General features: G+C 33.8%; 2 protein-coding genes across 2 annotated transcripts in view; one reads left to right on the top strand and one right to left on the bottom strand.

Moving 5' to 3' along the window:
- The first annotated feature begins 7,476 nt into the window (after positions 1-7,476).
- Positions 7,477-8,151, top strand: LOC113770064 (agamous-like MADS-box protein AGL80). The gene has a single exon (XM_027314415.1). The coding sequence runs from the start codon at positions 7,477-7,479 to the stop codon at positions 8,149-8,151; it is 675 nt and encodes a 224-aa protein (XP_027170216.1).
- A 10,760-nt stretch (positions 8,152-18,911) lies between these two features.
- LOC113771845 (transmembrane 9 superfamily member 3-like) overlaps positions 18,912-24,171 on the bottom strand; it is a 12,649-nt gene continuing 7,389 nt past the window's right edge. Inside the window, exons 3-9 of the mRNA XM_027316399.1 lie at positions 22,742-22,877; positions 22,537-22,577; positions 21,120-21,702; positions 20,832-20,969; positions 20,576-20,732; positions 19,945-20,429; positions 18,912-19,131 (exon numbers count right to left, since the gene is read on the bottom strand). Coding sequence (XP_027172200.1) covers positions 18,912-19,131; positions 19,945-20,429; positions 20,576-20,732; positions 20,832-20,969; positions 21,120-21,702; positions 22,537-22,577; positions 22,742-22,877 — 1,760 coding nt within the window. The remainder of the gene's footprint in view (positions 19,132-19,944; positions 20,430-20,575; positions 20,733-20,831; positions 20,970-21,119; positions 21,703-22,536; positions 22,578-22,741; positions 22,878-24,171) is intronic.

Genomic DNA, 24,171 nt, shown 5'->3' with positions numbered 1-24,171 from the left:
TGGAATCGACCCTACTCACCGCTATATGTAAAATTTACATTTTTCTCGAGTAGATATTTATTATTGCACAGGATCGACACGTGTCAATTTTTGAGTTGTGGTCGTACTGACTCATACTGTTGTGGTCGTACTTAGTATTGTTATTGTTGAAATTTGAGTTAACAAAATCATTGATTACTTGTTTGTGCGTTTATTCTCCTCCTCTTCCCACATATTTAAATATGTACTAAAATTGCTTCCACTATGTGTGTGTTTTTTGTGCCAACAAATTGTATCAAAACTTTAGACTTTGATCTTCGGGGTTGGGACTTGTTTGTGAAATTAAAGTATGGATCCATAGCATTTACCACATTGTGACGTTTTTATCTTTGATGGTAACAATGAGTTTGAATTTTGGAGTTGGATTATGAAAACATTTTTTCAAATTATTGGAATTTGGGATATCGTCCAGAAGGGGTTCCTGGAACTTGTATGAGGCACGAAATCATCAAGTGATGTAGTTAAAGAAATAGAAAGGAATAAATAGTTGGATTGTAAGGAATTTCACTATCTCAACACTCAAATCTAGTTGCACGTAGCCAAAAAAATTCATACATGCAAAGATGGTAAAGGCAGTTTGGAAAATTTTGATGAATTCTTATTGTGGCCATGGTGAAGAAGATTCTTGTGACAAGGAAAAAGAAACATAATTTTTTGATGAGACAAAGAAAGAAGAAATTGTAGAAACTGTGGGTGCGCATGAAAAGGAAAAATCTATGATTCAAAAAGAAATTGTGCAAGTGATTGAGAAGGAAAGTGAAATCATTGATCAAATTGAAGATGTAACTGAAGATCCTGTTGATGTAGAAATTCTTGATTTTGTTAGAGTTGATGAATTTTTTGAAGAGAAAAATCAAGTGATGGAGTTGGTTGAAATCAATTGTGGAATGCACAAATTAATTGAAGATTGTGGTACTGTTAAAGTTGATGCAATTGTTAGTGTGGAAAACTTAAACGAAAAGCATGGTGATATTGAAAATCTCGGTGGTGGAAATTATGATATTCTGGTGTTAAAAAATTTTCTTTGGTGACGTGAATGAACTAAATAATGGAGTGTGCAATGAAGTTTCAGTGAACATGTTTGACTTTTTTGACAAGAGTGATCAATCGAAAAATTGTTCGAAAAGTACAAATTTCGTCCAGTATCGCGCGTGAAGGTGACATTGAAAATCAATTGCAAGTTGGAGTTCTACATCATCTATATAGCAGCTAAATTTTCATGAAGATTCAAATTCGAGATGGCATTGGAGGTGACCACAAATAAGAGCTTAGTTTAAGGGAAGCAATGATGAAAATTAAACTAAGCGATTCTATTTGTTTATTTCCTATTTTAGTTTCTTATTTTGGTCTCCAGTCCTACTACAATTTATTTTCCTTAAGTTTTATTGCATTAAGTCAAGTTTGATTCATATTAGTAGTCTTGTAATTGTCTATTCTATCATGGAATTGGAAATATCCTCGGTCCAGTTAAGTTTCCTTTTGTGTAGTTGTGTCAGCCAAAAATACTAGTCCAAGTGCTAGTTGGTTTAGGTTTGGTCTCCGGTCTCTATATATACCTATAGTGGTGCTAGGTAATTCTTAAAGAGTTGAGTTGAGTCTTGAGAGCGGGTTTGAGGAAAAGATTCATAATTGAGATTTGTGAGTTGTTATGAACTGATAAGTGCATAGTTTACGTGTTTTTAGTGTGTTTTATTAGTTAGTTTTGGTGTGTTTTAATTAGTTTTATAGTTAATTGACTAAGATTCTAGTGAAAATATGCATTTAGGGGTTTAAGTGTTAAAAATTGCATTTCTATGGATTTTTATGGTGAAAACTTCATGTTTTTGTAGGTTTAATGATTCAATCATCAAATGACAAAAATTGAGGAGAGAATTGGATGATTGATGATGGTTTTAAGTGATAAAAAGAGAATATGAAGTGCAAGAGTTGAAATGCAATCAAGTTCTAAAGAAAAGGAGTTTCACAGCTTTGACACCTTGTGGTATTTTGGGCAATATCTTGAGCGACAATGGTCGGATTGAGGTGATTCTTATACCATATTGAAGCCAAGAGATAGATCTACATTTGGTATGAGACATTGAAATCCAGTTCAGTGGTTTTCATAGTCAAAAGGTCGAAATACTGAAGTACATTTTCTATGGTCGAAACTGAAACAAGTTTCTGACTAGTCAAGGGTAATTTGGTTATTTCTCAGTCCACGGAGCTCCAAATTAGGTAATTCTTGATGCATTGGAAAGCTAACTCAAAGGGCTACAACTTTCATGTTTTATATAAGAGCTAGTTCAGCCTCTAACATAGAGAAAATATCAGTTGAAGTGGATCAAAAACAGGGCAAGCGATCCGACCCGGATCCAATATGATCCGAGCCCTCGTCTGATCTTCTGGACAAGTGGATCCGAGACCAGAGGATCCGAGCTTGGATCCACTGTAGCAGGCCTCGGATCCCAATGAACAATGAAGGTAAAAAATGAAGAAAAATGCGATCTGAGAGGTAATTTGAGACATCCAAGCTCGGATCTAGCCCTCTGATCACTACTTTCGGCTTATCAACTTGTGTTCTGTTCACACAAGCTTTTTGACCAACCTTTCCTGCAAGATTATCGGTGGAAACAGCCCAAGACAGTTGCAAAAGAAGCTTTACAACTCTATTTTAGCTTGTTTATGGGCTCAATACATGATAAAGTTGAAAAATTAAAACTCCATCTTAACATGGATATGGTTACTTGGATTTCTCCACGTTTGTTCAAACTTCTATGCTTATCTACTGTTATTTCAAACACTTTACTGTACTTCTTCCTGCACGTTTTTGGCTCTAAATCTACTTGCGAAGAAAGGTCAGCATTTCAACTATTTGCCAAAGGTTTGTAGTCTAATATTTTTAGGTTTGAATACGTTCTCAGGTTCTTCTAATATATATATTTTTTTGGGTTTGTTGGAGTCATCTAATATTTTAGGTTTCAATTCATACTTAAATATTTTTTTAATCTTTTTGCAGATTTCTTTCCAAGTTTCGACATTTTGTTTTTTGCCAACTCGAGATTCTTTTCCTGTGAGTATTAGATGCATTATACTTCCATAATCTGTTTATCTTTTATTTTCGTTTATAAGTTTTTCCTACATATATTGTTGAATAAATTTTCATTCTTTTATACTTTTTCACCTTTTTGGTTTGACTATTGTACATGTGCATATTTCTCAACTATTCTTCATTTATTTCTTAGTCTATCATATTTTTCACTAGATCATATGATTCACGACGGATGTGTGTGCATTGATCACTAATATGAATATAAGCGAATGCATCATTAACTCCTAAATAAGATGGATTGCTTTAGACCAAGCTTTAATGACCATCTAAATGCAAATTTCTTTACTTTTTTCTTTTTTTCTTTTGTAAATTCCTTATTTTTAATTGATCCAGAGAATAATGTACACTATAGAAGGGATTGTCCCTTAGTCAAATACATCAAATCAAGAAAAGAAACCTGTAATCTATACTACAAGTCTATAGAGTGTCATCAATGATGCAAAGGAATATCAAATTTAGCGCATAGCTTTAAAGTTTCCTGCTTTCTGTCCATCTTTTTCCATCTTATTACCAGGCCTCGAACATCCTTAAGAATATGAACTATATACTTAGGAGAATGCAATATTCTTTTTTCCTTTTAGCAAACCAAACAAAAAAATTTTGAATTAGCTAATTTTTTTGTCTTTTTTATTTTTTTCTCTCTCTTGGATACCCATCTAATATAATTTGAAACATAAAAAATTTAATGGACTGATCTTACTAAAAATTAGATAAATTCTTCGAACTATTTATTAATAAGAATTAATCTTCTAATACACTGACAGTGTATACACTATTAACTTTAGATAAATGATAACTATTTAAAATTCAAATTTAAAATTTAACTATTGCACATGTATCATGGATCTAACAATAGTGATAGTACATTCTCCATCAGTGTATATAAGATCTACTCTTATTATAATTAGTTTTTTTTTTGCAATTACATAAATCCTAATTTGGGACTCTAGTCATTACCAATTGCCTTGGTTGGAGTTGTTAAGCGTGGACGTATACAAGTTAATTTAACTTGCAACATTTACATGAGCAACACAGTTGTAAAATTCTTGTGATTTATTGTGCAATAGAAATTTCCACAGTACTTGTACTTCAGAATTATCCATGACAACAGTTTACGAAATTTTTTTTGTGCTCTCCAATGATCTCCAACTCCGAAGAATGAAAAGCATGTTTGACAACATTATCCATGCTCGTTAATCTTGTCTTAATGTCTCCCAAAAATTTTTTTTTAACATGAATAACATTGGGCCTATAGGCCATAACAAGATTCTTTGAAGAGTTATGTATGTTAAGTAATTCACTACCAATATTTTATAGATATATAAGACTTAATGGCTTATAATGTGGCCAAATTGCTGTTATGATTCTAATATCTTAGATATTATTATTGTTGTTGTTGCTGCTGCTGCTGCTGCTGCTGTTATTATTATTATTATTATTATTATCCCAATCTGTCCTTCAAATCAGATAGTAAATTTTCTAGCTATAATGTGCTTGCGTAGCTTAAGACTGAGATAAAATACGAGAATTTCAAGAACTTATACTTGTTCTTCATTAAAGCAATTATATTGATCTAATTATTGAGGAAAGCGACTTATTGAAACGTACTTTCTAGCATTTATATATAAGCCTGGTTAAATAATTTTTTTGTGTTTCTAATAATTGGTCTTACCAATTATGAAAGTTAATCAAAACGGATTCGTTGTGGAAAAGATAATTTGACTGGTCCATGATGGAAAAAAGCTCGCATGATCGAGGTAAGATTTTGTTTATTAACAAGTTCAACAAACCCCATGTTGGAACTCATTTGGTCTTTTGGAACACATGCTAAAGCTGGCAATGTTGTATTACCGTTTTCTTTTTTTTTTTTTCTTGGTTCTTGTGTCTGCATATAAGTAAATATAAGTAGGGGCATTCATGGACTAGATAATTAGTCCATTTGCAATTTTGCTAACCCTAACTGCAAGTAAAATTGCATTTCATATCCTAACCTTATTCAATCGATTACCCTATAAGATAGGATCAGGTATACAAGATAACCTAACCCTCTTGTACATGTAGGAGAAAAAAAATTAAATTAACAAAGAAAACAACACAGCAGTTGTTTAATTTAGTAAGAGTATTTAATCCTACAACTCTAAAAAACTACCAACAAAATAGAAAATCAAAGAACAATAGATAATTAAAACATAAATATTTTGAACATTTATTTTCGTCTTCCCTACTTCTTGAAAACTATTAATTCATTTTCTATTAAAGATGATAGACTGCTTCATTGCTTCACAACCAAACATGTAAGCTCTAAAAAATTAAAAATAAAAAGTAGAGTGGTGAAGTGGATAGAAATTATGAGAAAGGAAAAGAAATTTTGAAGAAAAACAAAAAAAAATAGAATAGAAGAATAAATTAAATTAGTGGCAACAAATGTAGGAAACAAAAAAAGTAAATGGAAGATACGGTTAAACATACAAATTTACAAGTTGTGAAAAATAAAATATATAATGGCTTGGGTCTCGTAACTTAAATTATTAGTAAATGACTAAATAATTATGGTTGAGATTTGGATGCTGATTATCTTAACTAACCTTACACATATGCCGATAGGTTCAAGTAACCGTGGTTTTTGTAAATGGAAAACCATATTCTAACCAAAATTTTCAAGTAGATTCGGGTAACCTAACAATTTTTAAAATTACGGGTTAGTTATCATATTTTTTGGTTTGGATCAATTCGGTTTTCTTGGTTACCCGCTTTTTCACTTCTTTTTTAACACCCCTACATATAAGTACAAAAACCAATTATTGTTCGCGCTGAAAGATTTGAATAATTTCCCCAAAAAGAAGAATTTACTAAATTTCTACCAAATGAATTTGTCTACAAAAATTCAGACAACATTAGTTGGAAACAGATGGACCCTTAATATGTTAGTTTAGGACAAGGGGCAGGAACGGTTGCGGTTTTGGTCATTTTTAACAGCACGTAACCTTGGTTGCATACGGCGTAACTTTGTTTATACAACGTGTAACTTTAGTACAAAATTTTGTGGGTCCCACACACGTTGTGAAAATCGATGTACAACTAGTGATCTGGACCGCACATTTTTTTTTGGCCAAAATCTGGCCGTGAACAGTTCAGGAGTGGTCATCAGCCCCTCATCCGTTAGTTTAAGGATAACTTCTTCTTGCGTAGCCAATAAGTCAATCATTTTGGAAATTTTCGAAGAGGTATAGAAGTCAACGGATTGAGAAGAAGAATTTACTAAATTTCTTCCAAATGAATTTGTCTACAAAAATTCAGACAACATTGGTTGGAAACAAATGGACCCTTAATATGTTAGTTTAAGGATAACTTCTTCTTGTGTAGCCAATAAGTCAATCATTTTGGAAATTTTCGAAGAGGTATAGAAGTCAACGGATTGAGAAGAAGAATTTACTAAATTTCTTCCAAATGAATTTGTCTACAAAAATTCAGACAACATTAGTTGGAAACAAATGGACCCTTAATATGTTAGTTTAAGGATAACTTCTTCTTGCGTAGCCAATAAGTCAGTCATTTAGGAAATTTTGGAAGAAGTATAGAAGTCAATGGATTGAGAAGAAGAATTTACTAAATTTCTACCAAATGAATTTGTCTACAAAAATTCGGACAACATTAGGAAATGTTGGAAGAGGTACAGTAAATTCTTTTTGAAGAAGTCAATCATTTAGGAAGAGGTGCAGTAAGTCAATGGATTGAGAGATTTAGGAATCAGTAAATCAATGTTGGAAGAGGTACAGTAAATTCTTTTTGAAGAAGTCAATCATTTAGGAAGAGGTGCAGTAAGTCAATGGATTGAGAGATTTAGGAATCAGTATGGCAAGTCTCTCTTCTTTTTTTTTTTTTTTTTTTGAGCCGGTATGTTAAGGCATTATCATAGTTACATAGGTGTGGTAATATGGTAAGTCGTTGCTTACAAAAATGGGGAAAAAAAATAACGTAAGTCATTGGATTGAGAGATTTAGGAAAATTTATGGTGTATATTTCAAGCATGGCTCTGACAATTAAATCTATAACTAAATACATATTACTACTTACCATATAAATGGCAGTAACAAATGGCGCTATAATATCTTACCATATTAGCTCTACACTTACCAAAAAACAAAAACAAACAAAAGGATATGTTTCAAATCATCATAATCCCAACAATCAATAATGTTATTTGCAAGATCTCTGGTATTAATTCTGACCCATTCAACATCAGTATATATAGCAATGGCCATTTGGAACTAGAAACAACATAGCATCAGCAAACTACCATATCCTTCCTTCCCAATCTTGACTTGCATCCTTGCTTTTCCCCTTTAGCCATGACTAGGAAAAAGGTAAAACTGGCTTTCATAACTAATGATTCGGCAAGAAAAGCAACCTATAAGAAAAGGAAGAAGGGTCTGCTGAAGAAGGTAAGCGAACTCAGCACCCTTTGCGGTGTTGATGCTTGTGCAATTGTATATAGTCCATATGAATCTGAACCTGAGGTTTGGCCTGGCCCGGTGGGAGTTCAACTCGTGATTTCACGGTTCAAAAGAATGCCAGAAATGGAGCAAAGCAAGAAGATGGTGAATCAGGAGGGCTTCATCAAGCACAGGATTGCCAAAGCCAATGAACAGCTGAGGAAACAATGCAAGGAAAATCGCGAGAAGGAGATGACTGAGGTGATGTACCAATGCTTGACTGGAAGAGGTATACAGGACCTGATGATGGCGGACTTGCATGATCTGGGGTGGCTTGTTGATCAGAATGTAAAGAAGATTGAGAAAAGAATTGAATTTGTCAAGAAAATGGCTCCTCCTCAACAAGCTAAGCCGCCAACAACACCACCAGGTGAACCATCAATGCCTGTGGATGGGATTCCAAGGACTGGCTGGTTCAACCAGTGGATGAATAACCCTGGTCAAAACAAGGGTTCTGGTTCTGGGAATGAGATGACTATGAAATTCCATGAGAATCACAATTTTATGTGGTCTAGTGCCTTTTTTCCTTGAAAAATCATGCATGGATGTTGTCTTGTAGAATTCTCTGAGGTTTTCATCTCTAGTTTAATTAGTGTTGCAATGTCTTAAAATTTGATAAGTTAGTGTTTGTGGGTGTTCTTCTTGGTGTAATGTATATGTGGGGAAGGAGCCTATGTTCTATTTTCTACCTGAAAATGCTTGGGATTCAAGCCCAAGTACATTTGGGATCATGAATGCATTAATAAGACGAGTAGGAATTGGAATATATATGGACTCTTATTAAGCCTATATAAATGTTAAAATTTTTCTCAAAAAACCTGTTTGCTTCTTTTATCTTTGTTTCTATTTTATTTTCTTGTTGTCCTTCTACAATTTTTCCACCCCCTCCAACTTGCCATCCCCTTCGCTATTCGAGATAATCGACAACTACCTTACCACACAAAATTGGGCAAGATGTTGGACTCTAGTGAGATAGAATATGCTACGATTTGTTGAATTAAATTAGAAGGGTTCAGCTGACAATAATCGAAAGCAAGAAATAAGAAATTTATACATAAAAAATAAAAAGTGCAACTATGAGAATTTATTTAAAGGAGCCATGTAGCAATAAGGGTGAGAACAAATTTGAACCTAAATCATATTAACATTGCTTTCAGACTTGAACTGGATCGATTTGTCGAATCGGTCAAATTGAGAACCGACCAAGTAGTCAGTCCTAGTCAATATAAAAACTCGGTAATTAGAAAATCAATAAAACCCAGTCAACACCCGAGTCTAACCGGTGAATTGGTGTAGTTGTATTAAACCCGATTTTCCCCTTCTTCTTTTTTTTTTTGGCCTAATTTTTTTTCCAAACTGACTTTCTCTGGTCTTCCATTTGACCGATTAAAACAAGCAAAAAAGAGGAAAAAAAGCTGGAAAAATTGCAAAGTTTGCAAAACGAAATCTTTGTTGGTAACCTAGCTCTTCCACCGGGAGTCCGCCGCCTCTCCTCTGGAAATTTTCAGACTTCAAGCTTGCATTGCTGCCATCTCCTTCGAAGTTCGGACTTAAACTTCGAGGGTCAAGCATGAGTAGAAGAAGCAGGTAGAATTTTCTCAAAACTTCTATTAGTTTTGGCCCTTTTTCAGTTTTTGTCTTGCACTCAGCACTCGGCAACGTCTTCTATTAGTTTGGTCTTATATTTGTAAAACTTCTATTAAGTGGCTTGGCGGCGGCCTTGTATGGTTCTGATGTCTAAATCGTAGAAAGAAAAAATTCCAATTTTTTCCCCCTTTTTTGGGTTGTTGGGGTTTTTTTTTTAAAAAAAAAATTTTTTTGGCTTTTTTGGTTGGTTGTTACTGCAGGTGAGGACTGAGGAAGGATGCTTTCATATATATCACTCTCTTGGATTGTCTACTGCTTCGACTTTGCTGATTGCTCTTGATCATGGAATTCTTATTAGATATGTTGGTTTGTCAAATGATAAAGCTATATACATTTAATTGTTTGATAAGTTTCCTTTTTTTTTTTTTCATCTCATAAAGTGTTTGATTAAGTCAATGTTTTAAAAATCAGACGTTAATTGAACCGGTAAAAGTGAAAGGGTCGAGATTCAACCGATCGGATTGGTTCAACTCCGATTCAATGAATTTTTTTAAAAATAATTTATATAAATATATATATGCACAAAATAAGACATGTAATGGACTAATTTAATACTTTATATGATGAAAAGTTTACTATTTTTTAATAATTTGGATTTTTAAAAATAAATTTTTTAAATTATAAGTTAAAACAATAAATTTCATCTCAATTTCAATTATATCTAAATCCAACCCAAAAATATCACAATATTTTGAAATTATACAAATTCACGTCTATGAGAATTTAGACATTGTGAAATTAAATTTTAATATACGTTTTGGGATTTAAAGATTGCAATTTAAAAAAGGAAATTTGGAGTTCGAAAGAAGTCAAGAGAATCGAAAATAGAAATGTAAACTTGATAAGAAACAAAAAATAAGATAAAAATGAGTGATTGTGGCATTAAATAATTTGGGTTAAAAAAATAATTCTTTTGAATTTTTTTCAATTTAATGGACAAAAACAAAATTAAAAGATGGAAGAAAACATCAATAAATTAAAAATAAAGAGGTTTGATTAAAAAGGGAGTGATAAAAGAAAAGAGGATAGAGAGAGAGAGAGTTGAAGATTAAAAAGAAAGAGTCATGAGAGAATGAAATTTTGTAAGAAAAATGGAAAAAAGCAATATGAGTGTTTGTTTTATACAAATAAGTTATCAAAAAAATTAATAAGATGTGATGGTGCAACGGTTGATACATAGGTCTTCTATTACAAAGGTCTTGAGTTCGAATCTTGATGGTTGCATTTTGCAAAACTTAAAAAAAAAAGGGAAAGTTGAAAACCGAAAACCCGCCGGTTCAATCCGATTTGGCGATTTTTACGGTTCATCTGGGTTTTAACCGGTTTTCTAGTAAAGTCAACAATGACATAGAAACGGACCGGTGTCATGGTCGGTTCACGGTTCAACCGGTCGAACCAGCCAGTCCGATCCGGTTTTCAAAACATTGGATTAAGTTACAAAAGTCGCCTCAGTAAATATGCAATATAGTAACGAGAATATATAGCGTGCAGGATCAGGGTGTTCCTGTTTCGTTTGAACAATTAATAAGAATCGAAATTCTAGTACTAATGATCTTTTCAGCTCCTAAGAACGGTGCACATCAAAACTAGAAAAGCTTCAAAGACTTAGAAGTCAAATTTTCTTGGTTATAATTGCTAGGAAGAGTTCCATAGTGGGAGATTAGTTACTACGACCAATTCAACATGTTACTACATGTTCTTGGTTACATTTTGTATATTTGATTTACAGGAAAAACATGACATATATATATATATATATATATATATTGTTGCTACATGAATTGAATTGGATTTGGATTATTAGTTCTTGGTTATATTTTGTATATTTGATTTATAGGGAAAATATTCACACACACATATATATATGGCGTATTTATGACGTCATCCAGTTCAACCTTCAATCCGGTCGACCTCTGAATTCAACCGAGTCGATATCCAATCCAAATCTGGAAATATGGCATATTAGTCCGAGCCTGTTGCATTACCCAACCAAAAAGGGTAGATTTGGGAAGAAAGCGCGTTTTCTTGAACCAGTTATACCACCTCTAAGCTTGTTTACTATCGTGTATATCTAAGTCAGCAATGTTGCTCCAAATGTTCCACAAGCGGGCAAAAAGCATACGGATTTTTGTTGAACCCAATAGACCACCTCCAAATTTGTTGATTCTCGTATATATCTAACCTAGCAATCTTTTTTTTTTTTTGGATGAAGTATTTTTTTTAATTGAATTCAGCATAATTGTACAATAAGCTCTACATCTATTACATCATATCTTTGTTTCCTGTATCTATCAGCACTATATACTCTAAGGCCTCTATCTCTATAGTCACTAAGTACTTAGTTAATGCACATCTATTTTGATGAGGAGTTCGTTGATTCTCGGTGTCTTAATACACTTTTGTAAACAAAAACTTGAGTCCTTGCTCATAAATTGTATTTTCTCTATTAGTAGAAATATATTAATCTATCGTTTCTGGGGAAAAAAAAGTACTTAGTTAATGGCTCATATATACATATAATACCTATCGATCTCATCAAACACTTATATTCAAATCCCCATTCAAGCATTAGTTCCAGATTTTCCTTTGTTCTTGAAGCACTCTCCCAAGATACACACGTTGATTGGACACAATTTACAATTGCTGCAACAAGTTGAACATTGGTTTTGCTGGTTTGCTTAAAAACCCTGCTGATCCTCTCCTGCCATAAGTGCCAAACAGTCGCAATTATACATGTAACACCAATCTTGTCCCTTCTAAGATTTCGATAAATGATCTCTTCAGCTTTCTTACGTCCTAACTCCAAGTTTTCCAATAGTCAAGCCGAAGGTAACAACATTGTCTACCAAAGAGCGTACAATGGCAGAACGACAATGACACCATTCCATCACCAAACTCGGGAAAAATTTCTTTGAAAGAACTCATTGTTAGGAGCTCACCAGGTATTTAGTGTAATGTAAAGTTTAAACTTCATGTTAGAATAAGACATATATACATGCTGCACTAGACATATATAGCTAGGACGAAAAAAATAGACAAAGGAGTTATATATCAAACCTAAATGAACTAGTATAAAGTAACATATCCATTGGGGCAATTTTATGCTAAGCCTTTTCGCTTGGGGTTTTTTTTTTTTTTTGTTGTTGTTAAGGGTAACTCCTACCAATTACAGGAGGCTTTTTCACTTCCCTTAAGAATAGTTAGTGGCGCAACTGCAGAGTATTATTTTTACCGTTCAAATCCGACCACATTAGGTTGATCCGAACCGGATTCTGGACTATATTCATTGTCATTAGAGGTGACAAAATGGATGGGATGGATAGGTTTTATTTGAGTTTGAGATGGGACCGAGTAACATGGGTTTAGGTCCAATCTTACCCATATGTATTTTGGAACTAATTTGGGCGGGATCACTTTGGGACGAGTTTAGATTAATCCTGCCTAATATCCAAGTTTATTTTTTGCTTTCTTTTTTTCCTTTAATTCTTTTTTATTTTTTTTATATAACTTTAATATTTTTTATTTATTAAATTTCTTTTAGTCTTACTGTGAATTTTATATTTTTCTAAATTCTTTTTCCATCAAATTTTCTTTTATTTATTTTCTGTGTATATATAACTTTTTAATCTTTGATTTCCAATGTTGCTAAATTTTAGTTGAGGCAAAAATAAGTCGTACAAACACTCAAAAGTACTTGTATTTATGAGTAAAAAGAAATGGCGTTTGGAACTATGAGCCATCATAAAATTACCAAAATTGGACAAAGTATTTTCTAACAAGATTACAGATTAATGACTTCCATATTACTCCCAATATTCATTTTGGTTAGTATTCTATTAGAAAAGAAGTTCAAAACCATTTACAGGATTAAAAGAGTTCCCACCAGCCCTGTTTGGGCCCTCTTTAGCCTAACTACACAATCATCGAGTTCCCATCTTAAAACAAGAAGTTTTTTTTCAACATTTTTCAAAAAAATACTCTAAATTAAGACTGGCAACAGAATTTTTACAAAAAAAGGAGAAAAAACTGATTTCTTAGAGACAAAAGAGTTCAGGAAACTAGATGGGGGTTTTAAGCATAATTACAAGAAAAAAACTGAAGGATCTAACTGGAAGAATAAAAATGGTTCACTTGAGTCAATAAAAAATATACAATAATTGATAGGATAAATTTTTGGTGAGATATTTGGACCCCAATGGGTACCCAAGTATTTCTCAAAAATTTTCATCAATTAATGGGTATCAATAGGATTAATCCCATTTCAAGTCCAACATCAAAATTAGAATACCCATCATGCCTAAAGTCCCTTTGGGTATGGGTAGTGCATTGGGACTTGGAACAAATTACCCCTCTAATTGTAATTTTTTTAAAAAGTTTTTGAAATGAATAGTTTACAAGATTGAGTTAATGTTGATCTAATTTGAATCTTGAAAAACATAGTGTGATTCTGATTGCAAGGGGAGCAGGGTAGGGATGGTTGATCTATCAACCATCTCTGAACAGTGTTACATTTTTGTAACATTTTGTAACTTTATGTAAATTTCTTATACAATCTTTTTTAACATTTTGTAACTTTATGTAAATTTCTTATACATCCTTGCAACAGAGGTGTCATATTTTGTCACTGTTCATGTGGGTCCTATATATAATAATTGTGTCACTGTTGTTAAGTTTTACAACTAGTTCACATAGATGTACACTTTGTTCAAAAAATATTACATCGTTCAGAGCCGTTGTTACTATATATCTTGATAATCATTTAATGGGTCATATAATGTGTATAAAATGCCAACTTCATTTCAAACTCAATCGATAACCTATTAAAATGCCAAAAAAATCAACTTAGCTTACAAAAAATATATATTTCTTATATTTTAAAGAGATATTTAATTAAAAAAGAAAACGAAGTTTAATTAGAATTCTTTTTATCCATTTATACTCTTTCATTCTAATTTGCATTTTAATTTATGTTAAAACCCTTAAAATCACTATTTAAAATTTAGGAAAACATAAGTTTCAAAATCTTGTGGAACAAAAGTGCAAAGTCAAAGTTATTTTTGTTAGTTAGTCAATGTTCTATTTTTGTTAGTTATCCTATATCTATTTAAAATTACAAGTTTTGGGGACTGAATTTGTTTTAGTTGAAAAATTGGGACCAATTTGACATATATGCCAAACATTGAGGATCAAAACTGCAATTCTTCCAATAAAATGTATTTCATCCTTTGTCTATAGGCAAATACTTGGTAGACCTAATCTATGGCCCTACCCGTAGACCAAGTAGTCCACAATTTGCCACATTGTCAAATGGAATTGGATTAGAAACTACAATCTTTCCTCTTGGTTTCAACACTTTTTTTCTTCTTCACCTTTGATAAGTGTGTATTTTGAGTATTTTAAGTGTATTTTATTAATTAGTTTTGGTGTGTTTTAATTAGTTGTATAGCTTATGAACTAGATTTCTAGTGAAAATATGCATTTTGTGGTTTAAGTGGTAAAATTTGCATTTCTATGGATTTTAATGGTGAAATTTCATGTTTTTGTAGGTTTAATGATTCAATCATCAATTGGAATGATTTGAAAAGATAATTGGATGATTATTGATGATTTGAAGTGATTTAAAGAAAACATGAAGTGCAAAATACTCAAAAATGAAATGCAAGTTTCCAGTTTTGACACCTTTTAGTATTTCGACTATATATTGAGCTACAAGCATTGGATTAAGGTGATTCTTGTAGCATATTGAAGCTAAGAGATAAATCTACAATTGATACGATACATCGAAGTCCAGTTTAGCCATTTTCCTTGTCAAAATGTCAAAATACAGAAGTATATTTTCATTGTTGAAAGCTAAAATAGAGTTCTGACCAGTTAGGGTATTGCAGTCATTTCTTGGTCCACAAAACTCCAATTTGGATGATTGTTGATGCATTGGAAAGCAACTCAAAGGGCTACAACTTTCTTGTTTTACACAAATGCTAGTTCAGCCTCCATCATCAAGAAAATATCAGGGGAAGTTGGTATAAAAATAGAGTAAAGATGAAATCTGCCCAGAATAAGCAAACCTAGAAAAAAAAAAAAAAAGCAAAACGAGGGGTCAAAACATGAGCTAGGCCGCGCTTTCTTGCCCGCATTTTTATGAATTTCGGCTGCAACTTGCTCTGGAACTTGTACTCTTTTCACATAACCTTTTTGACCACTTTTTCTACAAAGATTCCGGCTAAAAATGATCAGATAAGCATGGAAATTTTGAGAAGCAATCTTTGAGAGTTTCAAGAAGCAATTTCACTAAATAAAAACAACTCATCTTGAGCTTGAGTCTCTCTATAAAAAGAGGTCAAGAAGAACATTTTCACAGCTTTAGTAGGCTAGAGAAACTCACCAAAAATGTAGTTTTCACTAGAATTTCTTTAATTCATTTGTTAGGGACTTAGGGTAGATTAGTATAGTTAGTATTGTTCATTCTTCTTGTACTAGTGGTTAAACTGGGATGAAGATTAAAGAGTAAGATGGAGAGTTTGATCTCATGTGACAGAGGTGATATCTCTTCTACTATTTTCTCTCTTGTATTTGTTTTCATGCTTAGTTATTATACAAGTTTGGATTTGTGTTTCAATGTGTGTTTCTAAAGTTTATACCTAGAGTTATGGAAGAATTTTCTATATCTTGTTAGTGATATTTCTTTGGTTATTTGGTGATATTATTTTGACCAAGTTATTTATCACTTTTGCTTTTCTAATCATGATTAACCGGCCATTAATTGTGATAATATTAAGGTGTTAAGTTTGCAATAAAAATTAGAATTTAACACTAGTTCAAAGAAGGGATAAACCTAGGGAGTACGCTCACGAAAGTAGAGGTACATCTTTGTGGCTTTAATGATTTGTTTCATATAATTTCATAGAAGAAATGAATTTGTAATTAATTTCATAACCACGAGAGTAGGTATGAATTAATTACAAGTATAGTTGATTCACTACGAGAGTAGGCTTCATATACATTAGGAAATTACATTATAACTAGCCAAAATAATAGCATTCACTTAATCGATAATTTCATTTGTAAGAATAGTTAAGAATTCCATACTTCTAGGAGCATTCTATTGTTATTTATATTACTTTTATCTCATGATTATAGTGTAGAACTAATTTCTTACACTTCTGATAGTCTAAATAATAAAGAAGTTCGAAAACCATCGGTAATTGACAATCTTCTCTGTGGAATCGACACCTAATACCTTATACTCAATCGTGATTCATATACTTGCGAAAAATCACGTGTAGGATATTTAGAAATTTATGAATGTAAAACTTGATTGTGGCATACCCTGCGCTCGTCAATCTTCTCCTCTCTACGGTCCAAAACCTACCCATTCCTCCACCACAACCTTTATCTCCTCCTCTTCCTCTATTCTCTTCAAATTCAGGTGGTGGTGATGGTTACTAACTCTGAACCAGTCAAATATTAATACCTCTTTCTCTTGCAACTGAATTTCTTAGAATAGAGGCTCAAGAGTTTTCATAAACCCACAAGGTAAATTCTACCACCATAAATACAAGAATAAGAAAAGAACATCATCGCATGGCTGCCCATTGATTCGTTGGGTGGAGCAAATCCATTGCCAAAGAGGGCTTTATGCTGAAATTCAAAATCAACACAGCAGCAAATCCATTGATATGATAAGAGAAGTCTTACAACCAAGAACTGCATAAACCATAAGAGAGCTGCTTTTCCTATGTTTTTATAGCTGAAGAAAATAGTGCCCTTATAGAGTTGTGCCAGCAGCTTGAACTTATTAGTTAGAATTCATTTTCTGCTGAATGATGCCACCAAAATTGTTGATTACAGAGAGAAGGGAAGTTAAACATACTTGGATGAAATTAGAAATCCGAAACCTTTTTTGTTTATCGTTAGTAATTGTACTAGGAATTTTGGGTTGGAATTATACTAGTTTGGTCAAGAAGCGAACTAGAAGTGAAAAAGCAGAAAAAGAGAAAACGTAATTCCTGCACATTCAGTGCCTGGTAATGATGTGGCAAAGTTTAGGTTGCTCAGTCTACGGGTGAGGTCGTAGACCGGATCTACCCAAGATAAGGCAAAAATTTGAGTAGACCCGGTCTACAGGAAGACGGCCCAAAATCTGCCACATCATTACCAAGTGTAGAAACTAGGCTTTTTCTCCTTCTGCTTTCTCACTTCTAGTTCGCTTCTTACCCAACCTAGTATAATTCCAACTGAAAATTCCCAATACAATTACTAACAATTTTAAATGTCTAATTTCATCCAAGTATATTTAACTCCCCTTCTCTTTGCAATCAACAATTTTGGTGGCATTATTGAGCAGAAAATGAATTTCGACTAATAAATTCAGACTGCCACCGCAACTTTGTAAGCGCATCTTTTTCTTCAGTTATAAAAACATAGGCAGAGCAACTCTCTTATTGTCTATGCAATTCTTGGTTGTAAGTCTTCGCTCATCATATCAATGGATTTGCTGCTGTGTTGATTTTGAATTTCAAAATAAAGCCCTCTTTGGCAACGAATTTGCTCCACCCAACAAAACAATGGCCAGCCATGCGATGATATTCTTTTCTTATTCATGTGGTTATGGTGGTAGAATTTACCTTGTGGGTCTATGAAAAATCTTGAGCATCTATTCTAAGAAATTCGATTGCAAGAGAAAGAGGTATTAATATTTGACTAGATCGGAGTTAGTAACCATTGCCACCACCCGAATCTGAAGAGAATAAGAGGAAGAGGAGTAGATTAAGGTGGTGGTGGAGGAAGGGGAAGGTTTTGGACCATATACAGGAGAAGGTGAAGAAAAGAGATAGCGTTAAAGCCAAGAGAAAAGATTCTCGTTCTAATCCAATTCCTTTTGATAATGTGGCAAATTATGGGCCACCTAATCTACGGATGGGCTGTGGATCAAGTCTACCAAGTATTTGCCAACATGTTGTACTTTTTTTTTTTTTTTCTGACGCAGGGGTATTCGGGCCTTCAGCCCGACTAATCTCCTGCGACCCGAGAGAAGAGGCCAAATCCCCTCGAATACGGTAGTCCCAGAACTCGAACCGTGGTCGCCATACCCTAAAGAAGGGCAATGAAACCACTCGAGCTACCCTGGGTGGGCGCCAACATGTTGTACTCTCTTGTTATGTTCTGGATTTTTTCAGCAACTTTTGTACTTATTTATTCTCTTCTTTTTAGATGTCATCAATATTTCAAAAGCAATAAGTTTCCACAGGACAACACCAAATTTAAGATGGACAGAGTAGTTGTGAGACCACACACAATTGAAGCTTACCAAAAGGGGTGGTATATTCTTCATGAGAGAAACTAAATAAAAGCTCATCAAAACATGACATCTTAAGTATCCTGAACGAGAGAATTAGTGCCTCTAGGAGGTCATATCATATACATGATATATGACTTGAAATAGTTGATAAATTTTCAAAATAATTCTTTAAACTAGACAGTATAGCAAGAAGTGCCCTCTAATCACTATATTGTCAAGAAATATGCACACAGATGCAAAAATTCTTGGCTAGCCTGAGAAAAAGGATTCCATCAGACCAAGGAACTTTAATCAGTTCTATCTGGCAGAAAAAAATCTGATGCACGAATCCCTTAATTTACAAACTCTACTCACACTTAATGGATCTGTAAATGTGACGAACAAATACCAGAGCTGCTCGAAAACCAACAGCCCCGAGCATGAGGAAGAAACCGTAACAGATGCAAGCCATGTATCCAAAGAAAAATGAGGTTTGCATGAAACCAGACATGTCAGATCTGGCATGGTAGTAGTACAAGCAGTAACTGTAGATGAAGATTCCTGTTGATCCTCCACAGAGAAATGACCTGTGTCAAGAAAATGGATTGCTGATTAGTGAACAGATTAGCACCATTTGCAAACTGAGTGCAGCCAAATGGATCTAATGAACTAACTACTAATCATTATGGCATGCCTTCTGCAAGTAAAACGAGAAAATTATCACTCAGCTACTGCTTCTGGCTAGTTGTAAGGAACAGTTTAGGAATTAATCGATTGGTTTTGTTGAAGAAAAATCCGGACTCCGTCACATTCTACCCTCTAAGAGTTTAAGTACGATCTGATTATCTGATCTGTAAGGAGACGGAATCAAAACAAGAAAAGGAAGATTTTGTTTCAAGGGGTGGATGTGGTTTTTTCCCAAAGTATGCGGAAGTTTACTTGGGCAGTTTATAGAAACTGCTAAAGACTGGAAATGATAATTCCATATCGGACAACAGTGGAGATATTATCAAATTGCAATAATGAATTGTTACAACTTCAGATTAATTTATTTGCACCAGGATTAATATTAGAAATTCGGATTACACAATTAGCAGCAGGATTAGGAGATGGTTTTGTTAATTCATGAAACAGGCATCAAAGAAAACCTTTAGAACACATGTACCTTTCAACCTCTAGAGTTTTGTGGGAAGCTGTATTTTTTCAATCAATGTATGTGCAAACTATGTCTTTAATTTTGTTGCTTCAGTGAAACCTATAAAATTCAAGATGAATGAGCACTCGGTAGACTAGTTACTTCAGTGGGATAGAAAACACAGAAGATGGAGTTCATAGCATACAAATGTTACACAAAAAAAATAAAATAAGTTGGAACATATGAGGTGCAAGAAACAATCTACCTCCACCACCAATTATGATCTTCAGCAGCAAGCTGGAAGTATGTCAATGCCACAGTGACAAAAGCGGTCACAATGAGGAGAATGATGAAGACAATGAACAGGATGCTGTAAATTGTGTAAATCTTGTGACCCCATACACTTGCGAATATGTAATAAAGCTCAATATATATTGCACTAAATGGCAAAAATCCTGCCATTGCCATCTGAGGGATGGTATATCTATACCAAGGCAGTTCTGGGATTTCCCTAGGATACTTTGTGGTGCGGCAAGGAGCTTGAAACTCAGTTCCGCTATTCTTTCCCGCAATACCTCCCAGTACAAGCAATGGGGATGTGACTAATGTCCATATCAGAATTATAACAATAATTGTTCCAAATGGCAACGCCGCAGTTGCACTATAGGCGATAGCAGTGGAATTAAGGAAACAGAAAGTTAGAAATAACGGCCCACCGAAAAGGCTCCCTGTCAACAGCAGATTCCTCACCTGTTACACAAATTAAGATATCAGACTCAGCATAATGATACCACAAACCAAAGCAGGAGAAATTTTCTTGTGGTTAGTTAATACTGAAGAACCGGAAGAGCATCATTCGAAAATGGAAAAGGCAATGAGAATCTGGCAGCACATACCCAATTACTTCCTTCAAGTTGACGATAGAAAGAGGTTGATGTGTAACCAGCAATTCCAGAAGTAAGAGCATACATGACCAGCAATGCCGTGAATAGAGCACCTCGATTATAGGGGTAAAATACACCAACAAGTCCCAGTAGAAATATGAACACTGCTCTGTATTCAAATGATCACTGATTAACCATTGAATGATCAAGAATTGGCTGATTCAGCCTAGCATTATTTCAGGAAAAGGCAAGTCACCTCGGCACTTACAGGGTAAACAGCTGTGTACCACAGCCAAGTGCTGCAGCAAAAAGAGACTTGTACTTCGGGAAGCGAAAAACATCACCACGAATGTACTTCCACCCTGTCTCATCTTGGTCATCAGCAGATTCCTCGTCATGTGTGTACCTTCCATTGGTTAACAGATTGATTTTAAACACATACAATTAGAGAATAGCAATCTAGTTAAGTAAATTGCACTTACTTGATGAAATCATTCTTCAGGATTTGCAGGAAATAGTAGCAAGGAAACCATTTAACAATCTAAATTGCACTTACTTGATGAAATCATTCTTAAGGATTCGCATGAGGATGGTAGCAAGGAAACCAGTTAACAAGAGAACTGTGACACAAGAGTTTACAATTGAGAACCAGTGAATCTCCAGATGATGTGGTAGGGATGAATTTTGAGCATATTTATCCATCCTCTTCTCAAAAGGAATATCAGTTTCATTCCATTTTACCGAATATGTGAATTCAGCATCAACTTCTTTATCTTCCGTCAGGTCTAAAACTGAATGCAGATCCATCCTTGCAGTTATATCAATCACTCGATCTTTATTGTACTGAATATCAAAATGGACATGTTCGTATAGATAATATCTGTAATCATTCTCTGCTCGGCCTTCTCTGTCCACCCTTCCTATTAGACCCCATATGGGCAGGTCATCGTAATACATCTGGAAATAATAGTCCTTTTCAACTGCTTTTCGAAATTGAGAAACTTCTTCCTTTGTCAGCTTCTTTTTGCACAGGAGATCAGATTCTTTATCCACTAGAAAATCAAGGGAATAAGGGCCGCTAACGAGTCTATCTCCATTCAACACCTCCCCTAGAGCTTCCTTTTTCTCTTTGATATGATCTGTCATTTCAATTAACTTGATATCCAGAGAACAATATAAATAAAAAGGTAAAAGCCTGCGGGCAGAAAAGCTACTGCTAAAACTTCTGATCAGCACAACCCTTATAGTTCTGCTCACCATTCCCACATTGAAGAAGAAAAAGTTCCTAATTAACATGAATTTACTGCATATGAAACTATGATACGACTGCTACAAAGCATTTCGATATAGTTTCTCAATTCAGAAAATTATCCTAGCCCTTCTGAGCTTCATCACTAACCTTGCATCAATATATGAAAGCCAACATTAAATCAACAAAAGGAATTACATCAACATATCAATGTGCACTTTGAACATCAAACTAATTGGGTAATCACTGAATCCCAAATACTTAAAAGTTCGTATGTCAAATGTATCCAAAACGTTTAATAACAATCACAACAAACTGACAGAAGGTGGAAAATTTAGAGACTCGTAACAAAGAAGGGAGCAGTGAAGATATATGTAGTCAGCTTTAAAAGTAAGCATTTACTTATGATGGAGCAACCTCATATAAAGCAATGTGGTACAGCTGAATTTTGGTGAATTACATGGCTAAAACATAATAGTGCTTGAAAAACAAACATTGCTAAAAAAAAAAAAAATTTTGGAAGAATGATCGCTTATGCATGGCATCCCAGCAACTCAAATTTGGAGTTTAGGTAAAGAAATGAAATAAAACAAACGTTCAATTCAAATTAATGAAACTCGCTAATGATCTTATGCCTTAGAATTAAATGGATCAAAGCCTGAAGAATGCACTAATGAAAAAAGCGAAAAATTCAAGAATTCATCACCAAATTGAAGAATAGAACCTGGTATACAAAATGGAAGGTCGAAATATCGGTAGGTTTCACTGGAAAATCACAAAACAAAACATAGGAATGAACAAACTTTCTCGCAATAATATAGAACATTCATGAAAACAAAAGCAATCTGAATACAATAATCTACCAACGTTATTCATGTGCATGGACATCTGACTACAATTATGGTTACTGAGGGGAGAAGTGATGAAACCTGGGATTGTGAAAAGGGCCAATCTTGTTAGCATAAAGAGGGACAGGTTCTCCAGGTTGGTAACGATGGTTAGATGCATCTGATCTAACTGGGCTTATACGGTGGCATAATAAAAGAAAGATGAAAATGGAAATTGGTTTCCACATTTGGGCAGATGGAAAGAAGAGAAGGAAGATGGAAGTGAAATTCAGAGCATCACCTAATGCAAATCATAGAAGGTTAGATTTTGGCATAAAATTTGAAGAGAATCCTAATTAACGTGGATGTGCATATGGTTGGTTCTTCACCTCATTTTCTACATTTTACCGAGGAATAGAGACAGTTAGCTCAAATAATTTTGTTGATTTTTGTCCAAAAAAATAGTTTTGTTGATTATTTTCCCTTACACTAATGGTCCAAATATATTTTCAGATGAGTGGGTCAAGTGTGAAGAATTCTTTTACACTGTCTGGGTGAGAAAAATTAAGGATCACGGTCTCACCAGTTGTGTTATGTCCAGTATAGCCTATTTTCTTTTTATTTTAATTCTTACATTGTTACCCTAGGAAAAATTGAACCATGGTTAAATAGGACCAACATTGGAAGAAAATTTGTAAAATTAATTGACAGATGTTGAAAATTCACAGGCCAAAAATGCAGGCATGAAAGGTTGATGAGGAGGAAAATATTTTCAACTGTATAAAATATTTTCTTTTTCCTAGAATTTTTTTAGTAAGAGTTTATGGGAGTTTCTTTTTTATTTTCTTTTTTTTTTTAGTTTTAGATTTGAGTTTTTCTCATATTTTATTTTATTTGGGGCTTAATTAAATTTATCTAGTCGGATCTTGGGGTTTAGAACTTATATACACTAAATCTGCCCATTGAAGATATGAACAAACCTTGGAGCTGTAATGTTTATATGTAATTATAACATATTTTGGAGTTTTACAGTGTTATCTTTTATGATTTGTTTATATTTGAAGGAAATTTCTTCTGTCTGTTATATCTGTTGTAGCTGCAAACGAACCGAGTCGCTTGCAAGCGGCTCGAGTCAAGCTTGACTCGAGCTCGAGCTGGCTCGAGTCGAAATTGAGCTCGAACTCGAGCTCAAGATATTAAGTTCCGGCTCGCGAGTTCGAGTGTATATATATATATATATATATTATTTTTTTATTTTAAGTATATATATTTTTTATTTTTTATTTTAATAGTAAAATTATATATATCCTTAATATTTTATTATTTATTAAGAAAAAAAATATTATTTTATTTATTTTTTAAAAAATAAAATAAAATTATTTTTTATTTTTTTCGAGTTCGAACTCGCTCGAATCAAGTCGAGCTCGAGCTCGAGCTTGAAATTGTCGGCTCGTCGAGCTCGAGCTCGAATTCGAGTTCACTAAAATTATGTCAAGACTCGGCTCGATTAGGCCAAAACTCAACTCGACTCG

This window comes from Coffea eugenioides, chromosome 5 (genome assembly GCF_003713205.1).
Source record: "Coffea eugenioides isolate CCC68of chromosome 5, Ceug_1.0, whole genome shotgun sequence".
In the NCBI taxonomy this organism is placed as follows: Eukaryota; Viridiplantae; Streptophyta; class Magnoliopsida; order Gentianales; family Rubiaceae; genus Coffea; species Coffea eugenioides.
This window is presented reverse-complemented; position numbering and strand designations above follow the sequence as displayed.

Bases quoted from the DNA above. Each gene is read 5' to 3' on its own strand.
- LOC113770064 (XM_027314415.1), top strand. From the start codon at position 7,477: ATGACTAGGAAAAAGGTAAAACTGGCTTTCATAACTAATGATTCGGCA.